Source organism: Callospermophilus lateralis, chromosome 7, assembly GCF_048772815.1.
Source record: "Callospermophilus lateralis isolate mCalLat2 chromosome 7, mCalLat2.hap1, whole genome shotgun sequence".
Lineage (NCBI taxonomy): Eukaryota > Metazoa > Chordata > Mammalia > Rodentia > Sciuridae > Callospermophilus > Callospermophilus lateralis.
The window spans coordinates 27,382,505-27,407,223 of record NC_135311.1 but is presented as its reverse complement, the minus strand read 5'-3'; the positions used below and the strand labels follow the sequence as shown (position 1 = coordinate 27,407,223).

The window sequence follows — 24,719 nt, the reverse complement described above, 5'->3', positions numbered from 1 at the left end:
TCCCCCTCTCCCTTCCCCCTCCCCCTCCCCCTTCCCCCTCCCCCTCCCCCCTCCCCCTCTCCCTTCCCCCTCCCCCTCCCCCTTCCCCCTCCCCCTCCCCCTTCCCCTTCCCCGTCCTCTTCCCCAGTCCTCCTCTTCCTCCTCCTCCTCTTTCTTTTTAAATACACCCCCAAGAATAACCCACCCAGGATTTGACTGCATGTTGTAGCCCTCTCCATTTTTTAAACCACAGTCTGTTCAGTTCAAGGTCAAGACTTTAACTTGGGCTATTTATAATTGCGGAGATGAAGCCCAGTGTTAGTTTCAAAGCAGTCACACCAGATGTCAACTTTGAAGTTGAAAGACAGACAAGCCATCTTATAAGTTAATGTTGCCCATGATTAATATTAGATATTTTTCATACCTACTCATCTCAGAGGAAAAAAAAAATCCTCTTTCATTGATGTAGCTGGATGGTGTACAGCCCTTCCATTGAGGTGGGGCTACTGAAAATGTTCTGGTACAGCTTCAGCCAAAGATGAGGTTCATAGGATTGGGGCAATCTGTGGTTGGGAACAAATGACGTTGGACAAAGGACTTGGGATGGTGCGTGCTGGTGGTAGGCATGATGTGCTTCTTGCTGGGCTGAGGGGCAGCAGGATCTCTCCCCGCCTCCTTCCAAGTTATCCTGCAATGTTGGTGGCAGGAGCATCCTGTAACTCTCATCCAGTCCTTGAGTTGGGAGCAAGACAGTGTCCAAGCTAGGGGAGGAGAACCCCACTTCTCTCATCTCATCTCTCCCTCTGAACCTAAGTTATTTTCTCAGTGACTTCCTTGATTAGTGGAGCACCTATCCTCTGAGTGCCTGGCTAGACTTGCCCAGGGAAGTGCTAGATGCTTCCAGAAATAACATCATTATATCCCTTACATCTTTCTGTTCTAGAATTCATACCGGGGATTTCTTTTAATCAAGTGTGGTGAGACACAAGGACATGGAAATGATTGTTAGGATAGAAGAAATTTATACTCACAGATCCCTAAAAGGAGGAGGCACAGATCACCAGGCAGGGTGACTTGGGGAAGCACCAGGGCTGATGAGGAGGTAGAAGAAGGGTAAAGAGCATGGTCCAAAGCCTTTATTGGGGTTCTTGTAGGAAGAAATGGGCAACCCAGTGTAGTTATTTTGAGTAATCTTAGGATTGGATAGTTTGAATCATTTTAGTGGGCTCTGGGGCAGTTCCTAGTCGTGTCTCTGAGCCTGATTCAGTGGAAGGGGAATGTTGCTTGGTGTGTAAGTTTGATGAAGGAGCTGAATGGAGTGTGGGCTCTGGATTGGGTGGCTTACGTATAAAAAGCATGTTCCTAGAAGAGTCATTTGCTTCCTCCAGGAATTATCAAATACCTGAGATAATCAACATACAAAGATAAAAGGCTGACTTTGGCTCCAAGTTTTGGAGGTTTCAGTCTGTGGTTGGCTGACTCCATTTCTTTGGACCTGAGGTAAGGCAGCTCATCATGGCAGGGGGCACATGATGGAGCAAAGCTGCTCACTTCATCCAGAGAGAGAAGGGGTGGGGGAAGAGAATGAGGTTCCACTTCAAGGGCATGCCCCCAAGACCTCCCACTAGGCCCCACCTCTTCAAGTTTCTGCCATCTCCCAATAGCCACAAGCTTGGGGCCACTGGGGGTGATTCTGGATCAAAACTGTAGCACTGTTCCTAGGAGGAGCAGTCTGTCCAGGAACAAGACCCCAGATACCTGAGCACCAAGAATATGGAAAATGAGAAACTAGAGTAATATTCCAGCTCACCTCTAGACTGAACTTCCTGTCTTCCCTGGCAAAGTCAAGGACTCTACTCTCCCTGCCCTGCGGTGTCTTCCCGTAAGCCAATTAAAGCACTTGTGCATTGAATTATTCCTGGTTGTCTCATGTCTGTGTGTTCCAGTAGACTATGAGCTCCTTGAGGGCAGGCAGAATACCCAATTCATGCTGCATGCTTGGTGCTTGGCCCAAGGACTAGGGGAAAGGGGAGGAGGTGTATCTCTGTGAGCCACAGGCTGCTGAGAGTCCATATGTGCATCATATGGTAACTTATTCCCTCATCTTGACTACTGGAGACCTCTTCTGGGAGGGATATTTCAGGGCTTCATTTGCTTACTTTCTTTCTCTCTCTCTCACTCTTTCTCTCTCTCTCTCTCTCTCTCTCTCTCTCTCTCTCTCCACACACACACACACACACACACACACACACTGATAATCAACAATTATTAATTTCCATGTTGTAGGTCAGGCGTTGTTCTAGGTTGACTTAGAAGATAAATAAGACAAAATTCCTACCATTTGAGTTCACAGTCCAGAAAGGGAGGCTGATACATGAGTCACCACTCAGCAGCGAGATACCCATCTGAAATCGTCAGAGATTGAGGAGCAAACTGTGCTGGGGATGGATTGGGTGGTCTCATAGGAAATGTAGATTGGCTTGACCAGATGCTTTATTTTATATAATATAGACAATAAAGTGCAGTACTCAATTTCTCAGCCTCCCTTTGCTGCTAACAACTATAAAATGAAGTGAATCATCAGGCCTGGGCAAAAATCTGTTTTCACTGTTCTTTCTTTCTTCCTCTTCTTCCTTCGTTGATATTGGATGCAATGATTGGCACAGTGCAGCCATAAGGGAAAGGCCAAGTGAACTGTAGTGATGTTTGCTGAACCAATATCATATATGTCTGGACTTCTTTTGTGAGAAAGTTGGAATATTTTCCATAACTGCCAGAAACCAGATGATCCACCAAGTCTAAAACACTCATTTTCTTTACATAAAAACATAAAAGATGTTGCTGATCTCTGGTCCAGATGCAGGGAACTTGTATCAGAGACTCAGTGCTCATTGGCAAAGGGGACGAGTTATAGCTCCGTTGAGCCACAGGCTGCTGAAAGTCTATATGTGCATCATCTAGGCACTTAAAATAAACTGATGTTCATTGAAACCACTGTAATTGAGTTTTCTGTTACTTGCAGCCAAGTTCTTTCCCAACTGATGTAATAGGAGATGTAAGGAAGGGCTTCACACACGGCATGTTTTGAGCTGAATCCTGAAGGAGCTCTCTAAGCAGAGGAGAGGAAGAAGGGTAGTTGGACAGAGTCAAATTAATGTGTGGGGGAGGTTGCTGCTCCATTAAAGAGAATCAAAAGGTGTTTGGTGCATGGTAAATATTGCTTTCTTTGGACACACATAGTGAGCAAGACCCAGTGTCAGGCTGTGTGTGTGTGTGTGTGTGTACCTGTGCATACATGTACAAAGAACTATAGAACAGGTTCCCTGCATCTAGACCGGGGTCAGCAACACCTTTATGTTTTTCTCTGAAGATAGTAAATATTTTAGGCATGGTGGGCTGTCTGGTTTCTGTCACAACCAGTCAACTCTGTTGTTGTAGTCAGTCATAGGCCGTACGTAAATGAATGAACACAGATGATTGCCAGTAAACCTTTATTAGTGGACACAGAAGTATGAATTTTATATCATTTCAATATTCCACAAATATTATTCTATTTTTCTTTCCTACTTAACAATGTACACGCTACTCTCAGCTCTCAGGCCATCCCAAAACAGGTAGAAGCCTGCATGCAGGCTTGCAGTCTGCCAACTCCTGCTCTAAAAAACTGTAATCTAATCAATGAAATAAATCCCAAATCCAGGGAAAGTGAAATGGTGATGTTTTTGTGTTTCTTGAGTGGTACAAAAGATCTGGCTCTGCACTGGCTGCCTTAGAATAGGTGACGGTGCTGCAGCCTGGGAATCTGTGCTCCATGATTTTGCAATCAGACAGGAGGTGGGAGGGTGGTCCCAGCTTGATGAGGCACTGTGTCAATAATGGAGGATGGACATGGTTGGGGCATGATGAGTGTGCCTGGTGTCTGGGATGCTGCAGAGATGAGGTGGGCAGGTGGCCGGGGTCAGGAGCTTGGTCTGCAACCTCTTTGCTGACCAAGGTTCCTGAGCCAGGAGGGGCCAGAACAGGTGCTTCCTGACCAGCCTGTGTGCTTCTCTCTGCTGGGAGCTGCTGGTCCTGCCCAGAGTCTTACACCATAGCTGTAGAAATTGCCTTGTCTCCTTTGTCCCATCCTCTCTGCTTTCCCAGTCAGGAACCTGGGATGGGCTTCACCACTGCTGTCTCTCGGAACTAATAATATGCTGTCCCAGGTTCAAGGTGAAACTCATACCTCCACTTTCTCCCAAGAGGACCTGGCCTATCTGTGATGCACTGGGCAGACATTTCCAAGGCCTGGATTGCTTAGTGAAGAACAAATAAAGTTGCAGGAGGCTGGGAGCTATTCTCAAAGTATTCTGCTGACTGCAGCAGGTGAGCAAACCATTACACCATGCACAGGGATCATTTCATGGGGAGGAAGAAAGATGGGGAGGTGGTGTTTAATAAATATGCAGGACAGTCTTAAGATGCGCTTGCCAGGACTCCACTCTCTTGAGGTCTCCCCCAGTTGTGCCGTTGCTCTTTCTCAGTCATAAATGCCCCAGGGCTCCTTGATCTGCAGTCTTAGAGGCTTTTTAAGTGTGGACATAATTCAGTCAACTTTGCAGAATGGCAGAGTTTTGTGCCAGGTGGGTCATGCCATTGAATCGATAGGATGTGCATTTAAGAACTGAGTTCAAGGGTTGAGGGTATGGCTTAGTGGTAGGGCACTTGCCCATCCAGTCAAGGCCCTGAGTTTGATCCTCAACACATCAAAACAAAAAACAAAACAAAAAATTAGGAATAAAGTTTAAATTCTAGCTTTACTTTCCTGAGATAATTGGGAAGATACATATGTGTGCGTGTGTTATGTGGTTCTGGGGATCAAACCCAGGGCCTCATGCATGCCAGGCAGCTGCTCTACCACTGAGCCACATTCCCCGCCCAATACATGCATGCTCTATTTTTCTATTTTATCATGTATTCAAATGAGACTATTTTATTCTACTTTTCTGTGGTTCTGGGGATTGAACCCAGAGTCTTGAGCATCTAGGCAAGTGCGCTACCACTGAGCTGCAGCCCCAGGCCAAAACATGAACATGGAACCATCCAAAGGAGTAAAGCAGTGGTATCTAACGGGAAGTAACCACACGTGTTAAAGAGATTTAGTGTGGCTCAAGAACATTCTGAGACATGGATTTTGTGCTTTTATTTTTATTTTATTATTTCTGGATGGAGTGGCTTTATTAAAGAACGCAGCAAAGACTTAAGCAAAGGACTTAAGAATTAGAGACTTTCTTCTTGCCAAAGGTGGACACAACATTGACAAAGCGCCAGTTGTACTGCATCTGCCTCTTGGCCAGGCTTTTCTTTTTCCTCCTCCTCCTCCTCTTCCTCCTTCTCCTCCTCCTCCTTCTTTCCCTTATCCTCCTCCTCCTCCTCCTCCTCCTCCTCCTCCTCCTCCTCCTCTTCCTCCTCCTCCTCCTGGTTGGCCACCTTGACAGTTTGACCTCTCACTTTTCCAGCTTGGGCCAGAGAACCTTGGACTTTGCATGCATCCAGCTACTTTCCAAAGTAGTCTGGGCCTCCACCCGACACTGGCCTAGAGCAGCCTCTGCCTCCAGTAGTGTGCCTGCCAGGAGCCCAACTTGATCTTCTGGGGTAATGCTCTCCAGTGAGGCTACAAAAACCTTAATCTGGGTGGCCATCTCCTGGCCAGTTACTTCATGGACAGGGACAAAGAGCTGGATGTTGGTGACGAGTTGTGGCCCCAGCAGCCACTACTGTGAAGGTGGGAAAAAGAGGAAGAAGGGAGGGTGCGCCCGCTCTTACCACCTGCTTTGTGCCATATCACTCCTTGATTTTGTGCTTTTTTTTTTTTTTATAAAAAGAGTCTTTTCAATTTCTTTCTTGTCTTTTTCTCTGTTTTTCTTTGCCTTGGGGAATCCATGGGCTGGGCAGAAAGCAGATAGGACTTCCCGGGTTGTTGCTTGAAGCACAGGAGAACTCCAGGCTCCTGGGAGGACACAGAATGGAGAAGTGGTGAGGAAAGAGGCAGGTCTTCACTGGCAGGGACCTGGACCCTGTTCCATGGTGGTGGCTGAGAGGTGACAAGACCAGGGATGAGTGGCTAGGTGGCCTGTCCAGGGGGATATGACCATCCAGAAGGCTAAGTTAGGGCAGGACAGGGACAAGAAAAATCATGGGACCCAGACTTGGCATGCTGGAGACTCACCTGGACCAAAGCACATCCCTAGAGGCACTGCCCCCAAATGACTAAGATTAACTTGCCTTGGTCTTGGAAGGATGGGGTCCTCATGCAGAAATTCAGTTGACGTATCCAACAGGAAAGACACTGATGTGTCCTACACACCTGAGATTCACACCAGCCCTGTGAGCCGTGAGGAAATCCCACAGATGAGGAAACAAGTTCCACCAGGGCAGTCACCTACCACACATATTTGCAGAAGGACCAATGCGTATCAGGACTTGATACTCTTAAGGTTGGTCCTTGTGTGATCTTCTTAGTATCAATGTGTCTACCCCAGGGAAGAGGAAACTGAGGCACAGGAAAATAAGGAAACTTGCTCAAGGTCACACCACTGTGTACCTGACTCAGGATGCTCACACATGCACTTCCCAGAAGCCATGCTGGCCCCTCTGCCCCTTGGCTCCTTGCTGCAGGGGAGGAAGCATGGCTTCCTTTGGATTTCCTCCTATGAGACCTAACCTGTCCCCTGCTTGACCTTGGGTTCCCTAGGGGTAGAGATGACGGCAGCTAGCTTTGCCTGACTAGCACAAGCACATAGAAAATGCTCGAGAAATTCACCTGAGTTGGCTTCATTGATGTTTGCATCTGAGTGCCAAGGTGGGAAGTGTTGTTTTAGCCTCTTTTTGTGGTTCAGTCCCCAAGCACCACGCAGTGTAGACCAAAGGGAGTTATCCCTACCTGGTACCAGGTAACCAGTGATGAAATCTTATCATGGCTTTTCTAAAAGCTTTTTGTAGTTCTTGGCCTCCACATGCAGATAATCTCTCTCTATACCATGCCCCTGGGGCAGAGTTCCAGAGTACACTTGAAAGCTTTTAGAAAGATGCCAATTGTGTGAACAAACACAGAGCAACCAGCCCTAAGGGATCTTTTAAAATTGGCTTTGAGGGTCACCTTCAAATGGCAGAAGTGGCCGCATCTGACATCCGGGATCCTTGTCCAGGAGAAGTTGCCTCCGGGTCCCATTGGGCCTTTGGCAACATGGAGCAGAGTGGTGTGGCCCTCCTGAGGGTGCTGACCTCAGTGGATCCAAGCCTGGACCCTGCAGACAGGGCCCACCCCACACAGGTGTGACTGTCCTGTGGGGTTCCCAGAGGTTGGGAGGAGTGAGGAAGAGCAGGCATGGTCCTGAAGTGACGTGTGTTGTGCATTAGGCCAGGGCTATAGGGACAGTTCCAAGCTGCGTCTTCAGTACAGGCCAGCCCTTTAACCTCTGTGGGGGCTCCTTCACTTCAGCAGCAAGATATCATACAGCTGTTGCCTGCAACTTCTGCCACCTCTCATGCATGGTGGCAGGGCCATCCATTTATTCATCTGCTTAACCAGGCATTCCTTGAGCACCTCTGTACGGCACACAGGTAGGTGGCATGCAGGCCCTGTCCTGCAGGGACAAAACAGGAAACAAGCCACACCACTCAGTGTTAGTTTTGCCCTCTGCTTGGGGGAGCGAGTACCATAAAGACAGCTGCATGTGCCTGTGGCCACCTCCCATGGACATGAGGAGCACAGTGTTCTGGGCTCTAGAAACCTGGCTGGTGGCTTTGTGAAAGGACATGGGTATTGGGGGACATGGCCACAGTAGCGTTGGATCTGGCTGTCTGCCTAACTTCTGTTCAAACCCTTGGGTCCCTCTGGATGTCTTTACAAATCAAGTGCATGAAACTTTGGAGTCTTCTCCCCTTAGAGGGACCAATGTGTCCAGATCCTTCACACACTTGTCCTTTGGCTGCCCTAGCCTGCCTCCTTCCATTTTTCAGGATTCCTTCATGCAGGTGGGCCTTCTTCCAGGTGGTGGGCAGCTGTCATCGTGTTTTACACACCTGTGATTCTGAAACCCCTGCTTTCCCATTTTGCCAGCCTCATCTTGACTTAATCCTGATTTGTTAGTTTGTAGCCCCCTCTCAGCCCTGGGGTATGAACTTCTCCACCACAAAGGCTACAGTCCTTTGTCTCTCTCTGGCTACAGGCTTGAGAGACTCTCTGACCTGGGCTCTGGAAAATTCTGCTGGACACAACCTCCTGCCTGTGTGCTTCTCCTTGCATCCCTGGGTGGGACTTCAAGGAGTCTTGGCCAACCCTGTGCCCTACGCCCAACTATCACTGTTATACTCCCCTTCTTCCCCTACATGTGGGACCCGGCCACCTTTCCAGTTCAATCCTCCCCAGTTCTTCCCATTGCACATGTGACCTGGCATTCACCTCTTACCTCTCATCACCCATCTCATGTGGTGCCAAGGGCCCATGTCCTTAGGGATGCACAAGCCTCTGCCCTCTCCTTAAGACTGGGCTCTGAGGGAACCTGGAGCTCGTCTTCTCTGTGCTCTGAACCCCCAGACCCACTCACTGGGGTGACAGGTGCAGCAAGCAGCCTTTGCCTCAGAGGCCACTTTGGGACCAGCCTGAACCCCTCCTAGAAAAAAATGGGGAAGGAGTCCTGAACCAGGAGATTTCTGGACAGGGCAGACTTCCACCTTCCCTGCAGTCAAGCCCAGGGAGGGGAGGAAGGTGGAGCCTGTTGAGAACCGGACTCTTACAAAGCACAAGGTGGAACATGGAACAGGGTCAGCCCCGCCTGTACGGACACCCCAGTCCAGCTTGGAGGGGAAACCAGGTCAGATGGGCCAGTGTTGTTGACATTTCCCAGCCTGAGGATCGTGCCGGTGTTCCCTTTACCTTTGAAGTCCCCCCCGGGTGGAGGACTTTGTGGCCATTATCATTGTGGGTCTCAGGTAGTCTGGGTACGATTTCACTATGTTTGTGGAGTGGTCTGAGGTCGAGAGCTGACTCTGAAGTTTGGGCATCTAGCCAGAGGGAACCCCGTTTCTCTATAAAGGCTTTAAGGACGGGCCCTGGCTGGATTGGTGGCCACCCAGGGTCCAGGATGAGGTGCCTCGTGGTGCTCCTTGCAGCCCTTGCTCTCTCCCAGGGCAGCAGTGTTACCAGGTGAATATGAGACCCTGCGAAGGGCATCCCAGGCATTCTCTGGGTAGTGTGCCTCTGGACTTCCGTCTTGGGGGAATGTGCTGTTGGCTCTAGGATAGTCACTTCTGTGGGTCTTGCCTTTGCCTGTTACCTTCAACGTGTCCCTTAGATCAAGGAGTCAGATGGGCCACCCTGGGAGGTGAGGGCATCTGGAGTCAGACAGTCTAGCATTCCATCCCCAGCTCTGTGACTACTTGGATTCTCTGTGCCTCGGTTTCCTCATCTGTTATAAGATTAAATAGTACTGTCCATCCAATAGGGCCGTTATGAGGATCGTATGACCTGGTATTTTTTAAATGTTTTAGTGTCAGACACACTGTAAAAGGTTACATATATATATGCATTCATTAAACAAAACCAAGTTCTCTTGAGTATGAAGTCCTCTGAGGGTGGACTTCAAGTTCAGGTCCTCTTCGAAAATAACAGCTGATAATTTATTGAGCCGTTAGCTATGAAATGCCGGGCACTTAACCTTTACCTATACCATTACTAATCATAATAGCTTAGGCAGGAACTGTTGTTCAGGGAGGGAGGGAGGGTCCTTGAGCTGCCCAAGATCATGCAGTTAGCTAGTAACAGAGGAGCCAGAGCTGGGTCCCAGGTGGCCTGCACCCTTGCTGTGACATCACAATATCTCCAGGTGCCGGAGTTTGAGTCCTGTCAAAGCCTGAGCGCAGGGAAGCCTGAGTCCCTCCCTGAAGCTGGATGCTTGAAAAGGAACCGAGATGCCCAATCAGGGTGCTTTCAACCAGTCAGTGCCTTTCATGGTAGTTCTAAAAATGAAGTCCCTGTCCCTGAGGGTCCTGGTAGTCCCAGCCCGGGGCCAGAGACAGAGCTACAGCTGGGGATTCCCTGGTGACTGGAGCCTCCAGAGAGCCACGCCATCCTGGCTCAGCACCAGGGGGTGTGCTGCCTTCTGTCTGAGGCCTTGAGCTGGGAGAGGTCCACTCAGCAGGAGCTCAGCTTCTTACTTGGGGAGTCATCAGGCATTTAGCAATTAAATCCAGAGCCAATCAGAAACTGGAGCTGGAGCCAAGCAGAAAGCGTTCTGAGGCCTCCACATGGGGACACAGGAAAGGTACCTATGGGGCTGGCCTCTGGAGCTCAGTCCAGCCCCATTCCTCGTATGTGTAAGTCCTTTTCTATCCCCTGAGACAAAGGCGAGAAACATCTTGTGGACCTTTCATTTCAAAGTCAGGTCCTCCTAGCAGCAGTCAGGTCTGAGAGCCAGGAGCGAGGGCCCCAAAGAGGAGCCCATCATTCACCCATCCATATGGGTGCGTCCATATGGTGACTTGGGATAGGAACCATCTGAGAAAATCCATTGCCTTTGTGAGTCTGAAAATTGATGCCAATCTATGGCTCCCAGAATAGTTTTGAATCTGTCGTCTCAGGCTCTCCTTTAAACCAGCCCCTTCCCTGCCCCCAGAGGAGAGCCACATAGTTTCTTAGAGGTGGAAGGGACCAGAGGAATCTCCAAGCTCTACTGTCTACAGGTCTACAGGAGAGGACAGGTAAAGTCACCTGGTTGGCCAATGGCAGGATTAGAACAGTAGCTGGAAAGGAAGGAGTTAAACTTTTTTTTATAGAGGAGGGACCTGAGGTTCAGAGGGCTTTGGGGAGCCACCCACATGATGCTCAGAGAGATTTGGAGACTCTCTGAGGATGAAACCTTGGAGGGCTTTGAGGAACTGCCACAGCGAATCTTAGGTTTGGGGAAGCCACCAGGCGAAACTCAGAGCGGTTGGGGAACCTCCCAAATTGTCATCAACCGGTCAGAGCCAGGTCTGGAATACGTTTCTGCTGTTCTGCCCTCTTGATTTCTTCTCTGAGGACTCAATTCCATCATCCAGCACTTAAACTGGATCAAGAGGTCCCTAAGGTCCCAGCTCTGTGCTGTAAAGAAATTTCAACCCAGATTAGGGCAGATGTTACCCAGAGAGTGGAGAGAGGGGTTTGCAGAGGGTGGGAGCATTGCCAGGATGTGGGAGACACAGTTTTCCATTATAGATTGTGGGTTCCTGGAGGGTTGAGTTTCTCTTCTTTTTGCTATCATTTTCCCCTGAGCCCTGTACAGTGTCTGGCACATAGTAGGTACACAGCAAAGAGTTTGGTGCCTGAATGAGTGATAATATACTTAGATCTTTCAAACATTGCGTTGGAAAACTCCTTGGTGAATTATAAAATAAATCTTTAGTGAGTCTCCACTATTAAAAAGAGAAAAGGAATAGGAAGTATCAGTTCTCTGCATTTAATAAGGTTGGGTGTTGATCTGTGATATAAAATTTTATATATATATATATAAATGTTGTTGTATTTTTTATACCTTTATTTTATTTACTTATTTATTTTTATGTGGTGCTGAGGATCAAATGCAGTTCCTCACACACGCTAGGCAAGTGCTCTATCACTGAGCCACAATCACAACCCCTATAAAATATATTTCTTACTTTGGGTTATAATTAAAAAAAATAATGTTTGGCCTCAGTCAATGGGTTGGTGATCAGAGGCTGGACGGGGAACAGCAGTGTGGGGGTACTTTACAGAGTCCAAAGCCCCCCTCCTCATGAATTTTCTCTACCTCCTCAGGATCCCTCTGCACAAAGGGAAATCACTGAGGAGCACCCTGCAGGATCTTGGGCTCCTGGAGGACTTTCTGAAGAAACACCAGTATGAGTTCATCAGGAAGAACGCCAACGTTGGGAAAGTGGCTCAGGAACCACTGGCCAACTACCTAGATGTGAGTGAGTCATCCCAGCCATGAATTCTTGCTCCTTTGGTACCTGCCTCCCTGGGGCTTTCCTTCTTTTAGGAACAGTGGAGCCCATGGGTTGTGAAAGCCATATTCCTGCCCTCAGTAGCTCCACAGTGGGCCACCAACCTGGCAGAGGCAACAATCTGGACTTTAGGGTTCCAATGTCCCTGCTGGAAGGGTCTGAGCTCAGATGACCTTCATCATACAACAATCCCTCCAGGGCACATGATCTGTTCCTGAGCTGACCTCAGGCTTGCCCTCCCAGCCCAGGAAGCCATGTCTTAGTCTGGACTCAGCAGGAATGGGGACAGCTGGTGCAGTTGGTGCCCATTGAAGAATGGCCGGCCTAGGACATGGGCACCATCTTCCTTTCTTTCCTACCTAGGACCCAGCTGGAAACATTCCTTGTGCCCGCTTCCATTCTGAAGCTTGTGTCTCTCTCTCTGTTACTCTTGGCAGTAAACAACCAGATTTTTCCTCTTTTGTGCTCTAATTTCCATATCTAGGTCATCGTCACCTTTCTCTGCCCCCAGCCTTGGCTCTGAAACGTGGAGAGGGCTGGTAAGGGCAGGAGGGACCGGGTAGCATGGGTTAGGACTCAGGTCCCTGCCTGCAGCTGATGCCCCCGTCTCTGTGTCCAGCTCCTTCCTGCCTGGAAGGTGGCCAGGTGTCCTTCCTGGACAGGTGGCCCTGTGCCTGTTCCAGGCAGGATTTCAGTCCTGGTTGGGAAAGTGGAACCCCTGGGTTGCTTCTGAGGTCTGCTTCTGAGCTTGATTTAGCAGTGTTAGTAGGGGTGGTGAGAGGACCAGGCCATGAGTGACTGGGGGTGGGAGCACCTGTCGGGGCTTGAGATGAAGAACCCTCCCCAGAATCCTCCTTCTGTTTTCTCTTTCCTGACCTCCCAGCTCTCTTACAGGGCCTATAAACCTGAACAGGCTTCCTGCCCAGCATTGACCCTCCCCTCCCTCACTGTCCCCTGCCTCTGATCCAGAGCTGTCTGTCCTCAGAGTCAGTACTTTGGAAAGATCTATATTGGGACCCCACCCCAGGAGTTCACCGTGGTGTTTGACACGGGCTCTTCAGACTTCTGGGTGCCCTCCCTCTCCTGCAACAGTGAAGCCTGCAGTAAGTGACCTTCCGGCTCTGCCTCAGCCCACACTCAGATCCACTCAGTGGTCAGGGTGGCGGGGAGGGGTGGCCTGAGGTGGAGAGCAAACTGGACATCCCCAGTCTTCCAGTTAGGTCCCATCTCCTTGCTCAGTCCTGCTAGCTGGCCACAGACTGGGAACGTTTGAAAATCATGGGTCTGATGTATAAAATCACCAACTGGAAATGAATTAGGGAAATCAATGTGTTGTTGCTTTGTCCCTACTGGGAGCCAGGGCCAGCCACTTAACTTGGTGGATCCTCCACTTTCCTTTCTATATAATGGAGCTGTGATGTTCCAGGGTGACAGGAAAATACTCAGAGGGTCTGTTATCAATGAAGAGCAAACTTTGACGTATGTTAGGCACTTTCTTCCTGGTAGTCCTGCGAAGTGGGTACTCTTTTTAATCCTCATTTCACAGAAGAGGAAACCAAGTTTTGGAGAGGAGCAGGGACGTGGCTAAGATTACTCAGCTGGTGCAAGTAAAATATCCATGGAAACACAGAGTGGAAGCTATACAGACAGCACTGGGACCAGAGCTGGGTCTAGCAGCAAAGGAATATTTTCTTTACTTAGCTGTGGGGCCAAGGCTATAGAAAGAAGAAGCTGCTCATTTTTAAAAGAGAGAATGACCAGTACCGAGACTGTATTCCTATAGGAATATGGCAAGGGGTCAGCCATGGCTGGCACTGTCAAGAGGCGAAAAGATCCCGAGAACCCCACTAACCCTGGGTCTGTATTCCAGAAAACCATCACCGCTTTGACCCGACCGAGTCCTCTACCTTCCAGAACCTGAGCAAGCCCCTGTTGGTCCTGTATGCCACGGGCATCGTGCTGGGCTTTCTGGGCTACGACACTGTCACTGTAAGTGGGGCTGCGGGTGGCCAGTGCTCACCTTGACTTTCCCACCCAGACACCCCGGCTCAGATGGGCTGCACCTGCTTGGACGCCAAGGAACCTTTCATGTGAGAATCACCTGGGAGGCTCAGTGTTGAGGATTCTGAGAGGGATTTTAGCCTCCGGCCAGTTGTGGGGTATCTTATTTCCTCCCTCCTTTCCTTCCTGCGTCAGCCCTCAGAGCGCCACCTGAGAGCCTTCTGCAGGTCCAGGTTGCCACCTCCTCAGTCCTGTTCAAGTGTCCTCAACAGGGCTGAGCATTCTGAGCTTATGCCACTTACTCTGCAGTCTGTTATACCCCGCATACACCCTTGCGAAGGCCGGACCACCTCTGCCACCCTCCCCTCTCAGCTTAAGGCATACTTTCCCCAAATCGCCTCATATATTTCTGCTCTGTGTCACTTTACCAATGGCGTCTATCTCACCATCATATAAAGTGACAAACTGCCTATTGTCCTACCCTGATTTATTTGTCCTCAGACAGGCTCATTGCCATCCGGCATGTTCTGTATTACTTTTTTTTTTTTTTTTTTGGTACCGGGGAATTGAACATAGTGGCACTTAACCACGGAGCTACATCCCATCCCTTTTAAAAAAATATATTTTATTTTGAGACAGGGTCTTGCTAAATTACTTAGGGCCTCGCCAAGTTGCTGAGGCTGACTTGGAATTCAGAATCCTCCTGCCTCAGCCTCCTGAGCCCCTGGGATCAGAGAACCACCGGCACTGGCTTTATATTACTTCTTTTAAAAATGTGTCATCTGTTTCTCCCACTGGAATGTGAGTTCCCCCGAGGGCAGGTACTTTTCTTGTCCATTGTTACCTCCTTAGGGACCTGGGCACATTGGGGACTCTCAGTGACCGTTTGTTGATTGAAAGAATGAATTGGTTTAGAATGGTTATCGAATTATTTTTGGAACTGAAGATACAGTGGGGGAACAAGAGGGATGGAGGGCCTGCCCCCGCCCCCCCCCCCATGCTTACAGTCCAGTGGGAGAGACAAGGGACACTTGAGTCAGATGACTTTGGATAGTGCTGAATGACATGAAGAGAATGAACCTGGAAAGTAGGAAGAGAGGTGCTTTGGGGGTTGGGGACAGAGATCTAGAGGACATGGTGGCCTGTGCAAGCTAGAACCCAAATGATGCAGTTCCAGAGGCCGGGCCCGAGGGGGACGTTGTAGCAGAGGGAACAGCAAGTCCAGACCCTGGGAGGGGAGGACTGGGAACTCTGAGGAAGAGAAGGACCGGCCAGGGAAGGGAGATGAGGTGCAAGGAGCAGGACCGGAGCTGGAGGGGACCCTGGAATGGAGGTTTCATGCTGAGCCTTATTGGATGGACACTTGTAGCAAGCGTGGCATGACCTGACTTCCATTTTTAAAGATGGCTTTGGCTGCCTCTTATGGAGGATAGGTTGGTTATAAGGGGTCAGAGTGGAGGCAGAAGGCCTAGTCCCAGCCTTGTCCAAGCTAGTGACAGTGATGGCTCAGGGTAGGCTGGTGGACACATTGGCTGTTCAGGGAATAAGCAAATTAAGAAGACTTTTTGGAGTTAATGCTTCCTCAGCGTAGTACCATGAAATGTTCAGTAAGTGAACCCAGGAATGGTCGACGAACGTTCAGCCTTAGTGCAATTTAGGCTGAGTGCTGCCTTGGGGAGACGGTGGTGTTTTCCATTTGTCAGATAAGAGGGTTGAGGTTCAGAAAGGTACTTGCTCAAGGTCACGGTCAGCACATGACAGAATAGGGACCCAGACTGGGTCTTGGAGATGCAAGATGCAACATGTTCTTTCTTTGCATGGTGGTATCTCCCCAGCTTTTCCTTGGGGGACGAAAGCCCAGGCACAGCTGACAGGGGACCGCAGGCCTGCAGAGGGCCTTGGGCCATGCTCATCCTGTCCCCTTCCTTGGGCTCAACCCCAACACTGGCACTGATTTCTGCACCTGGCTCTGCCTCCTTTCTTCCCCAGCTTCCTGCCTCATCAGACCAGTTCTTCCAAACCACAGCACAAAGTGCAGAAAAAGGAATTTTTATTTCTTTTTTTTTTTTTTTTTTTTAAAGAGAGAGTGAGAGAGCGAGAGAGAGAATTTTTCTAATATTTATTTTTTAGTTCTCAGCGGACACAACATCTTTGTTTGTATGTGGTGCTGAGGATCGAACCTGGGCCGCACACACGCCAGGCGAGCGCGCTACCACTTGAGCCACATCCCCAGCCCGGAATTTTTATTTCTTAAGATGAAATAACTCATGCCTTATAAGAAGGATAGAGACCCAGTGAGGCTGAAACCCTGACACCAGCTTGTGACCCAGAACTGGCTGTCCCCCGTCCTGGGACTTTTCAGTCTCTGGCCTCAGGGACTCCCTGGTGAAGGTCACAATGACTTTCTTGCAGGTCTCCGACCTTGTGGACCCCCATCAGACGGTGGGCCTGAGCACTCAGGAGCCTGGCGACATCTTTACCTACTCTGAATTCGATGGAATTCTGGGGCTGGCCTATCCTGCCCTTGCCTCTGAGGGCTCGGTGCCCGTGTTTGATAACATGATGAACAGGCACCTGCTGGCCCAAGACTTGTTCTCAGTTTACATGAGCAGGTAGGAGCTGTGTCCAGCTGGGGTCTGACTGATGGCCTGGTAAGAGCTATCTGCTGAAGCCAGTGTCCATACCCTGGACACAGGCATTAGCACCCAAGCAAGCCCTCTCCTGGTTTCCTGATCCATCCAATCTAGGTCCAAGGGCCCCAATAGAATATTTATACAGTCAGATTTCACGAGGTCAAAGGGAACTTTGATTGGCTTTTAGAAAACAAAGACTGAGCCCATCTCGACCTATGAGCTTTGAACAACTTTCTTCCCAAGTGACGGGACTTCAGAAATCATTTGTTCATGTCATTGAGATTCACAGGCTTTGAGAGCTGACTCCAAAGGAGTCCCACCTTTCCCTTTCACTAGGAAGGAAACAGGTCTGGGGAGGGACAGTCATGTGGGAGCTGGGGCTGAGCCAGACCTGGAACTTGGGGCACCTGCTCCCAGGCCAGTGTTCCTGCTCCCTGTGATGATCCAGCTCAACTCAGCCCAGGATGGGTGGCAGCTGGAAGAGAAGAAGGTCACCTCCAGGAGAAGGGGCTGGGTGGCTGAGGCCAGGTGAACCAGGCAAAGGGTAAATTGGTGCACTCCATTCACGAGTTCCTCCATGAACTCAATACACCTGTCCCGGGCCCTTCTATGTGCGGCGGCTGAGCTGGGAGATGGGCTCCCATCAGCAAACGAGACGAGCTAGGGGAAAAGGCACACAGTTTCACACACATTGGAATCAAACAACTATGAGAAGGTCTGCTGGAAGGTTTGAGTGTAGTCAGTGGCTTTGCAACACCTGGGAAGTCTATCCTGTCGAAGCGTGTGTGTGGTGTGTGCATGCATGTGTGTGTGTGTGTCTGGAGGATGGGGCAAACTTTGCTGAGGGGTATGGGGGGTTATCAGGAGAGAGACACAGGGGATAGCACATTTTAGGCAGTGGGGACAGCGTGCACTAGGCCTTGGGTGAGAGGGTCTTGATGGACTCTGGGAAGCGAGAGCAGCGTGGGAAGCAGGTAAGAGTGCTCCTCACCACGGGTCAGACAAAAACCCAGAAGGAATAGAGGGGATTTGGCCTTGGGTGCAGGTATAAGAGGACAGCTGGGAACACCTGAGCAGCGAAGAGGCCAGCAGTCCTGCTGCCTGTGTGGTGGGCCACTACTTCCCCTCCCTCAGCGATGCTGTGCTCTGGGCTCCAGGTGCTGCCTGAACTCAGGGCTGGGCACTCCAACGAGAAAGGGTGCTGTGGCTGACATCAGCACAAACCCCGGCCAGCGGGGAGGAGTGAGGGGCAGGGGGTGTTCATCACTTCTGCCTCAGGGGTGGCTGGGGCACGCCTCACCACGCCTCACTGTGCCATAGCATGCCTTGCCTTGGTTCCAGGACTGGCCAGGGGAGCATGCTCACGCTGGGGGCCATAGACACATCCTACTACGTGGGCTCTCTGGACTGGGTGCCCGTGACCCTGCAGCAGTACTGGCAGTTTGCTGTGGACAGGTGGGTGAGCAGAGCCTGCCTTGGCCCCAACCAGATGCTGACGCTGGGTTGGAGAGTGGGGTCCAGGGTGTCAGACCACAGGGTTCTGAGAAAGAGTACAGCATGGTCATGTCCATAGGATTCCGAAGTGGACGTTCTGAGGCCAGTGACTTCCGTCAGTGGTAACGCTGCACATTCACCGGCTTTCTTCATAAGACTAGCTGTGTTTATTGAGCATGTCCTACTTGCTAGGCACAGTGCTGAGCAATTGTATGACACCGTCTCTTTTATTCCCCACTAAAATCTTATGAAGTGGGTGCTATTATTATCCCTATTTTAAAAATTTATTATTATTATTATTATTATTATTATTATTATTATTATCATCATTATTATTTGTGGTGCTGGGGATGAACCCAGGGCCTTGTGCATGCTAGGCAAGTGCTCTACCACTGAGCTATACCCCAGCCCCTGTTATCCCCATGCCTTGAGGACATCAAGGCTGGGGTTATTTATGTGTCCATTTTACAGATGAGAAGCCTGAGTACACAAAAACTGGGCAACTTGCCCAAGTCATGCTAATAAATGGCAGAAAGAAAACTTGAAACCAGATCTTTAGGCAGCTAGTACGTCCTCATTTGACCCCTTAATGCATTAGAATTGGTTGTTTTATCGACCCATTTCTGACCCATAGAAGGTGGGCTGTCCTCAATTTGACCACCAAATTGGGAGAAAAATGGTTTCTTCTGAGCTCAGGAAGTTTTATGGGCTCTGGGAAAGGGCCTAAAGGAAGGGGCCCAGGGGCGGTTGGGGCTCTTCTACCTGCTTCTGGAGTCTGGCAGGCAGGAAGGAAGGACCCCGGAGGGAGGGCTAGAAGAAGGATGTGCCCCAAGGTCCTCCTGGTTACCCTCCTAGGATCACCATCAGTGGTGTGGTGGTGGCCTGTGATGGTGGCTGCCAGGCCATTCTGGACACGGGCACCTCCCTGCTGGCCGGGCCTACTCGTGACATCCTCAAGATCCAGCAGGCCATGGGAGCCACACCCGGCCAGTATGGCCAGGTAAGGTCAGGCCCTCATCTCACCTCCTGAGGCCCCTGAAGTAGGGGCCCCTTTCACAGGAAAGAAACGATAAAGGGAAGTGGTGAGGGAGCCTGGGTCCCCAAGCACCAGTGTGTCCCTGTCTCTGGCTGCTGGCCAAGAGCTCCCAGGGTCCTCAGGGGAAGACACAGAGGCAAGCCCCTCCTTGTCCCAAGTTGGGGTCTGTCCCTGGGTTGCCGACAGTTGGTCCTCTCAATGTGATTCTTTGAGGACCATGTCATGGGATCAGGGTCTCATCCCGAGAGCCTCCTTATTGGTCCTCTGAGAACGCAGGGTCCCCTCTCTACCTTGTGGCTCACATGGTGCCAAGGAGGGTGTTCTGTGCTGTCAACGTGGGGGCCTCTTACAGTCGGATACCAACCTTCTCCCTTCCCGTGATTCTTTAGTTTACCATCAACTGCTGGAGCCTGAGCAGCATGCCCACCGTTGTCTTCGAGATCCACGGAAGAAAGTATTCATTGCCACCCTTGGCGTATGCCATCCAGGTAGGATTCTGGAGACGATGTCCTGGCTCCACTTAGCACCCTTCTTCCTCCTCCTCTTCCTCCTCCTTGTCCTCCTCTTCCTCCTCCTCTCCCCCTTTTGGGCTCCAACTCTGGTGACAGGAAGTAGCATGGACCAGATGGAGAATTCGGTCTTGCTGGATCTTGAGTGGCCGCTTTTGACTGGGGCCATGCATCCTTGGGCCTCATTTGTGGCCACCACAGCCTCAAATGGGAGAAATGGGGGACAGGAAGGACAGAGTACTGAGGCTTGAGGGGAGGGTAGATGGAACAAGCACCCATGGGAACCTCCATCCACTTCTCAAGCCTCTAAGCCCTGGGGACCTAGAGCTCTGACCAGAGTTTCTTTAGGGAGCCTGGACTTTTGGAGCCTTTTTGAGGACTGCTGGCCTCAGCTTTGATCTGATCAAAGGGCCCCAAACTCATGCCACAGGCCCCCAGGCCAGTTCTGACTGATCTCCAGGGCAGTGAGTGCTGATAGCCAGAAGGCAGGAGGCTGGGGGCGGGGGGGTGGGGGGGGGGGACAGAAGGGGATATGGAGCCCAGTGCAGGGGACTGGAGCTCTGTGCTCCAGGATTTCACCAGATCATCTTGGACGAAGTCACTTCAGTTTTTAAATCTTGATTTTTTTCATCTGTTGAGTGAGGTGAATCTGATAGTTGTTTGTTTGTCTGGAAAGATGATTTCAAGGATGAAATGGAATAATAATACAGAGTAACTGTGGTGCTGGAACCAGCTTCATCTCCGTCTTGTCTCTCCCAGGGCCAGGACTTCTGCTACAGTGGCTTCCAGGAGAACAGTAACTCCCCGCTGTGGGTCCTAGGGACCATCTTCGTCCGGGAGTATTACAGTGTCTTTGACAGAACCCATAACCGTGTGGGGCTGGCCAAGGCTGTCTGATTGAACACTGACCACAGACCACATTTTCCCCAAACACACGCATGCACAAATACATGTATACACACACACATGCGCGCACGCACACAGATCAGGATTTCTCACAGACGGTTTCCAATAAACACTTTCTTGCAAAGCCTGCTTTCCCTTGTTCTCACTGGGGCTAACCCTGCACTGATACAGGGGTGGGTTTGTGATTTCCATGGGCAGGACTGGGGCCATGTGTGTTGGGAAGGCCGAGGACACAGTCGGTGGGTGGAGACTTTCAGGAAGAGATTGGCTATTTGAGGCTCAGATCAGAGAAGACCAGTTGTGTCATCTTGTCTACCTGTCCTCCTGCTCTAGATCTTTCTGGCAAAAGGGTACCAGAGGGAGAGAGGCCAGGAGCATGGTGGGCCAGGGGCTGTGTAGAGAGCACTTGGTCCCTGCAGAGAAAGACTGCAGGTCCATTAGAAGGGTCTCACTGCTGTTGAAAAAGATGCATGGTGTGACAGGCAGAGAGTGTCTGGTAGAGGGCCAAGGGACTCGAGGTTGCCATTCACCCTGGGTGGATGAACTGCAGTTCGGCATCCTGTCCTCAGTCTTAGGGGCTCAAAAGCCACCGCCAGTGCTCAGAGAGCAGCTCCATTCCTGAGGGCAGACTCGTGTGAACCTGGCTCTCTGTGGCTGATGGTCAAGGTCTTTGATGTCAGGGTTCAGGTTTCCAGGGAGGACTGTGGGTGTGAAGCAGACAGAACACCCAAGCTCACAGAGCTTGCATACTCTTCCTTGGAGGGCCAGCAGGGGGTCCAGAATCACAGGGCCAGATCAAGGGATGCAGGTGGGTACTGTTATGCTCGGTTGAGGCCCTTGGTTGCCTTGGTGGGCAGCAAGACAAGCTTCCAGGGGAGACCCCAGGCTTGGAGTCAAGTTGGCCAACTCTGACTAGTCCTCTGCCAGGGGTCACCCATGTTTCTCCCGTGGCCTCCCTCCTCTTTCTTTGCACCTTCTTCTTTTGACAATCTTTCCCTTCTCGTGGGACAGCAAATTGATCAGGCTTCTGTTTTCCAAACCAGAGCCAGACTGTTCGCTCTCTCTCTCCCTACCCTAAATAGAGTGATTGGACTTGAACTTGCTCGTGCAGAGTCAACTCTCAGGAGGCCTTTGAAAGGGTGGGGCCATTTGCTATCTATTTCCCATCCCTGCCCTGGCTGGCTCTGCAAACAGGAGAGGAGGGCAGCCAGTCCCAAGGGGCAGGAAGCTGCAGGTTGAGGTGGGATCTGAAGAGGAGGAGTCTGGTTGCCTGATTCTTTGTCCCAGTGGGAGGTGAGATGGGATGCTCTTGACAAGGCCACCCCGGGGGGCATATCCTGGGGTCTTTCTCAGCTGTACCCAAACACAAGATGAGGAACCCAGGGCACTGAGGTTCCATCCACAGGGCCTGCATGGGTCAGTGGCGCATCCCTGGCCTCTAGCAGGGAAGGGGCAGGGCTGGGCTTGTGTATGTGTGGGGGTGACATGGAGGAGGAGGGTGAGCTGAGGAGCCTGGGGTGGCTTGGGGTGGAGGCCTTAGGACAACATCCAGGACTTCAAGGATGGGGCATGTGCCCACTGGGACAGGCCTTGTTGTCTGAGCCTCAGGGACCAGGGAAGCAGGCGTGGTGTTGAGGGGGCAGTCTGGCTTTGGGTGACTTCTCTAAGTCTCGCTTTCCTTATCTAGGACCAATACTAACTATTTGCCAAGAGTGAGACAGAATTAGGCCACTTTCATTATTTTTAGTCTTCCTACAGATTAAAAAAATAACCCCCTCCCACAAACCCCCCCCCCCGCACACACAAAATATGAAATGAGCTTATAACAGTTGTGCTGTATATTTCAATGGCTTGCATTTCATGATTGAATTTTAAATTCCCCAACCTCAGTTGGAGATAATGAAGAAAGTCTAAATATGGGAACGTTCATAAATATGAGGTTTGGATTAAATGACCCCTGTCCACCAGGACCACCTGGCTTTGGTGTCAGTCCCTGTCATGAGCAGTCAGTGAGGGTACAGAGAGTCAGGTGTGTGTGTCATCTGCCTCCTGGGGCTCCTCAGGTGTGGGTAGTGCAGCGCCCTTTTGGCCTCAATTCTGCACACAGCTGCCTGGAATGTTCTTCACATGTCAACCCCCATCTGGTTTTTAATCAGCCTTCAGACCTCAAATCGGTCCTCATTTCTTCAGGATGCTCCTACCAGGCTGGTGCCTAGTCTTGTTTATTTCCTTGTCCATCTCCCTCGCAGACTGTGGCCTCCCGAGGAAAAAGGGCCTGACTCAGGGAACGCCCCAGTGAGCCACTCAGTCAGCGAGAACTTCAAGAGTCATACTGCTCTCTTGGTCTGTGACTTCCCATATTGGCTCCCTGCCTTGCTCACCACTCCCGGTTCCTTTGCTGTCCCCCTGGACTCTCCTTGTGCCTGTTGGGAGGACTCTGAAGAGAGAGGAGGTGGACTAGCTGCCTTCAGGTCGTTGGGATCTGCAAAGCCTCCCCCACCCTGAGGCCTCTGCAGCCAGGCCCAGATCTGGGTCCTTCATACCTGGCAGAGGACCCAGGGGGCCATCAGCACATCTCTATCTGCAAAGGAGCTGGGAGGGTGGAGGAGGCCCTTTGAAGTGCAGGGCTGGCTTACTAGGCCCAGGCAACAACAGGGCAGCAGAGAGAACCTCGGTAGCCATTAGCTGCCACTGTCATTCTGCCTAAATGGCACCTAAACACCTGCAGCGTGCCTTGGAATCTTCGCCTGCTGTCTCCTCTGCCTTCTTATCCTTCAGGCAGCTTAAATGTCACTTCCTCTGAGATGACGTCCCCACTCCTCTGCCTCCTGGTTGCTCAGCAGTGCTCTTTACAACAGCTTTGTGAAGAGTTTGGTCTTGGTGATGGGATGACACATCTATCTCCCTTTGAGGTGCAGATGACAGCCCCTGTGTCTATCTTTCCTTTCTGAATCCTCTGCATCCAGATGAGTACTTAGCACCCCATGGAGGCTCAGCCAGTGCCCCAGAGTGGCTTATGCCTTACGATGCGAGAAGGTACATCCCTGACCTCACGGCATGAATAATGAATGCAGAGATGCACAAGTTCACAGAGACACAAGTGTATGCATGCACTCATGCACGCAGGACCCCACACACCAACATCCTGCCCCCTGAGTGGGCTAGTAAAGGCCTCAGGCCCAGAGTCCTATTCCCAGCCCCTCTCCCTTCCCTGTCACTCAACTCCCTGCCAGTTCTCATGCTAATGAGAGGAAGCAGCTGGTCTGGGAGAAGCTCCTAAAGGAAGTCTTTGAAATGGAAATGTTATGACAAAATGATGGATTGTTTTCCCGGAGCTGTGCAGTTTGTTTCTTCCTAGTTGGCAGAAGGGAGGATATAATTGAGACTGGAGGGGCACAGGCTGGCCTTTGTCAGGATGGTAACAAATGCCACAAAACCCATACTCAGCACAGGGAGCAGGCCACAGGAATGGAGGTGAGGGAAGGCCCAGGTGGGCAGACAGGCCGAGCCCAGCTGTTGTCTAGGATCCCTGCTCGGAGCTGGGCCTGAGGCGGGGAGGGTGGGATTAGGGGGAGCTTCTGGACTATCCTGTGCGGCTCAACCCTGAGCCTTCTGTGGTCCCCTTAGTCTGCTCTGCCCCTTCCTGTCTTTTCTAACCTGTGAATTGCTCCTCACCCTTTGGGCCAGCTTAAATGTCACCTCCTCTGAGAATACACGGGGGCATCTAACCTCCCACCCCCAAACCTCAGAATACTCCATGTACGTGGAGCTCATTGGAAGTGTCACCTGCCTCATGCCTACTGTGTGTGACACAGTGTTCTAGGCACCGTGTCCATCAGTGAACACAGGCAGATCCTCCACCTTCCTGGACCTTACATTCCGGGAGGACACAGACAATGGAGATAATGAATGTATTTTTATGATGATAAGCTCCATGAGTTTAGAGGAGCTGAGGAACAGGGTTGGGGATCCTGAGCTTTAAAATTAGGCAGAAAGGTAGGCTTAGGAGAAATAGACACTGAGGCAAAGATGTGAGAGAGAGAGCTCAGCCGTGCCTACGTGGTGGTGGTGGGGGGTGCTGTGTGTGAAGATTAAAGACAGTGGCATCAAATAAGGAGGAGTTACCAGCATAAACATGGATGCACTATTTTTTGCTTT

General features: G+C 50.7%; 1 protein-coding gene across 1 annotated transcript; it reads left to right on the top strand.

Annotated features, from left to right (window-relative positions):
• The first annotated feature begins 9,104 nt into the window (after positions 1-9,104).
• On the top strand, positions 9,105-20,608 carry LOC143641998 (chymosin-like). Its single transcript, XM_077110112.1, has 9 exons — positions 9,105-9,166; positions 11,795-11,945; positions 12,968-13,085; positions 13,853-13,971; positions 16,396-16,595; positions 17,958-18,071; positions 18,966-19,110; positions 19,536-19,634; positions 20,415-20,608. The coding sequence occupies exons 1-9, from the start codon at positions 9,105-9,107 to the stop codon at positions 20,550-20,552; spliced, it is 1,146 nt and encodes a 381-aa protein (XP_076966227.1). The 3' UTR covers positions 20,553-20,608.
• Positions 20,609-24,719: the final 4,111 nt, after the last annotated feature.

Excerpts from the sequence above, each read along its gene's own strand:
- LOC143641998 (XM_077110112.1), top strand. The coding sequence starts at position 9,105 with ATGAGGTGCCTCGTGGTGCTCCTTGCAGCCCTTGCTCTCTCCCAGGGC. Across the intron at positions 9,167-11,794 it reads CAGGGCAGCAGTGTTACCAG|GATCCCTCTGCACAAAGGGA; the intron begins GTGAATATGAGA and ends CTACCTCCTCAG. Across the intron at positions 13,086-13,852 it reads CTGCAACAGTGAAGCCTGCA|AAAACCATCACCGCTTTGAC; the intron begins GTAAGTGACCTT and ends TCTGTATTCCAG.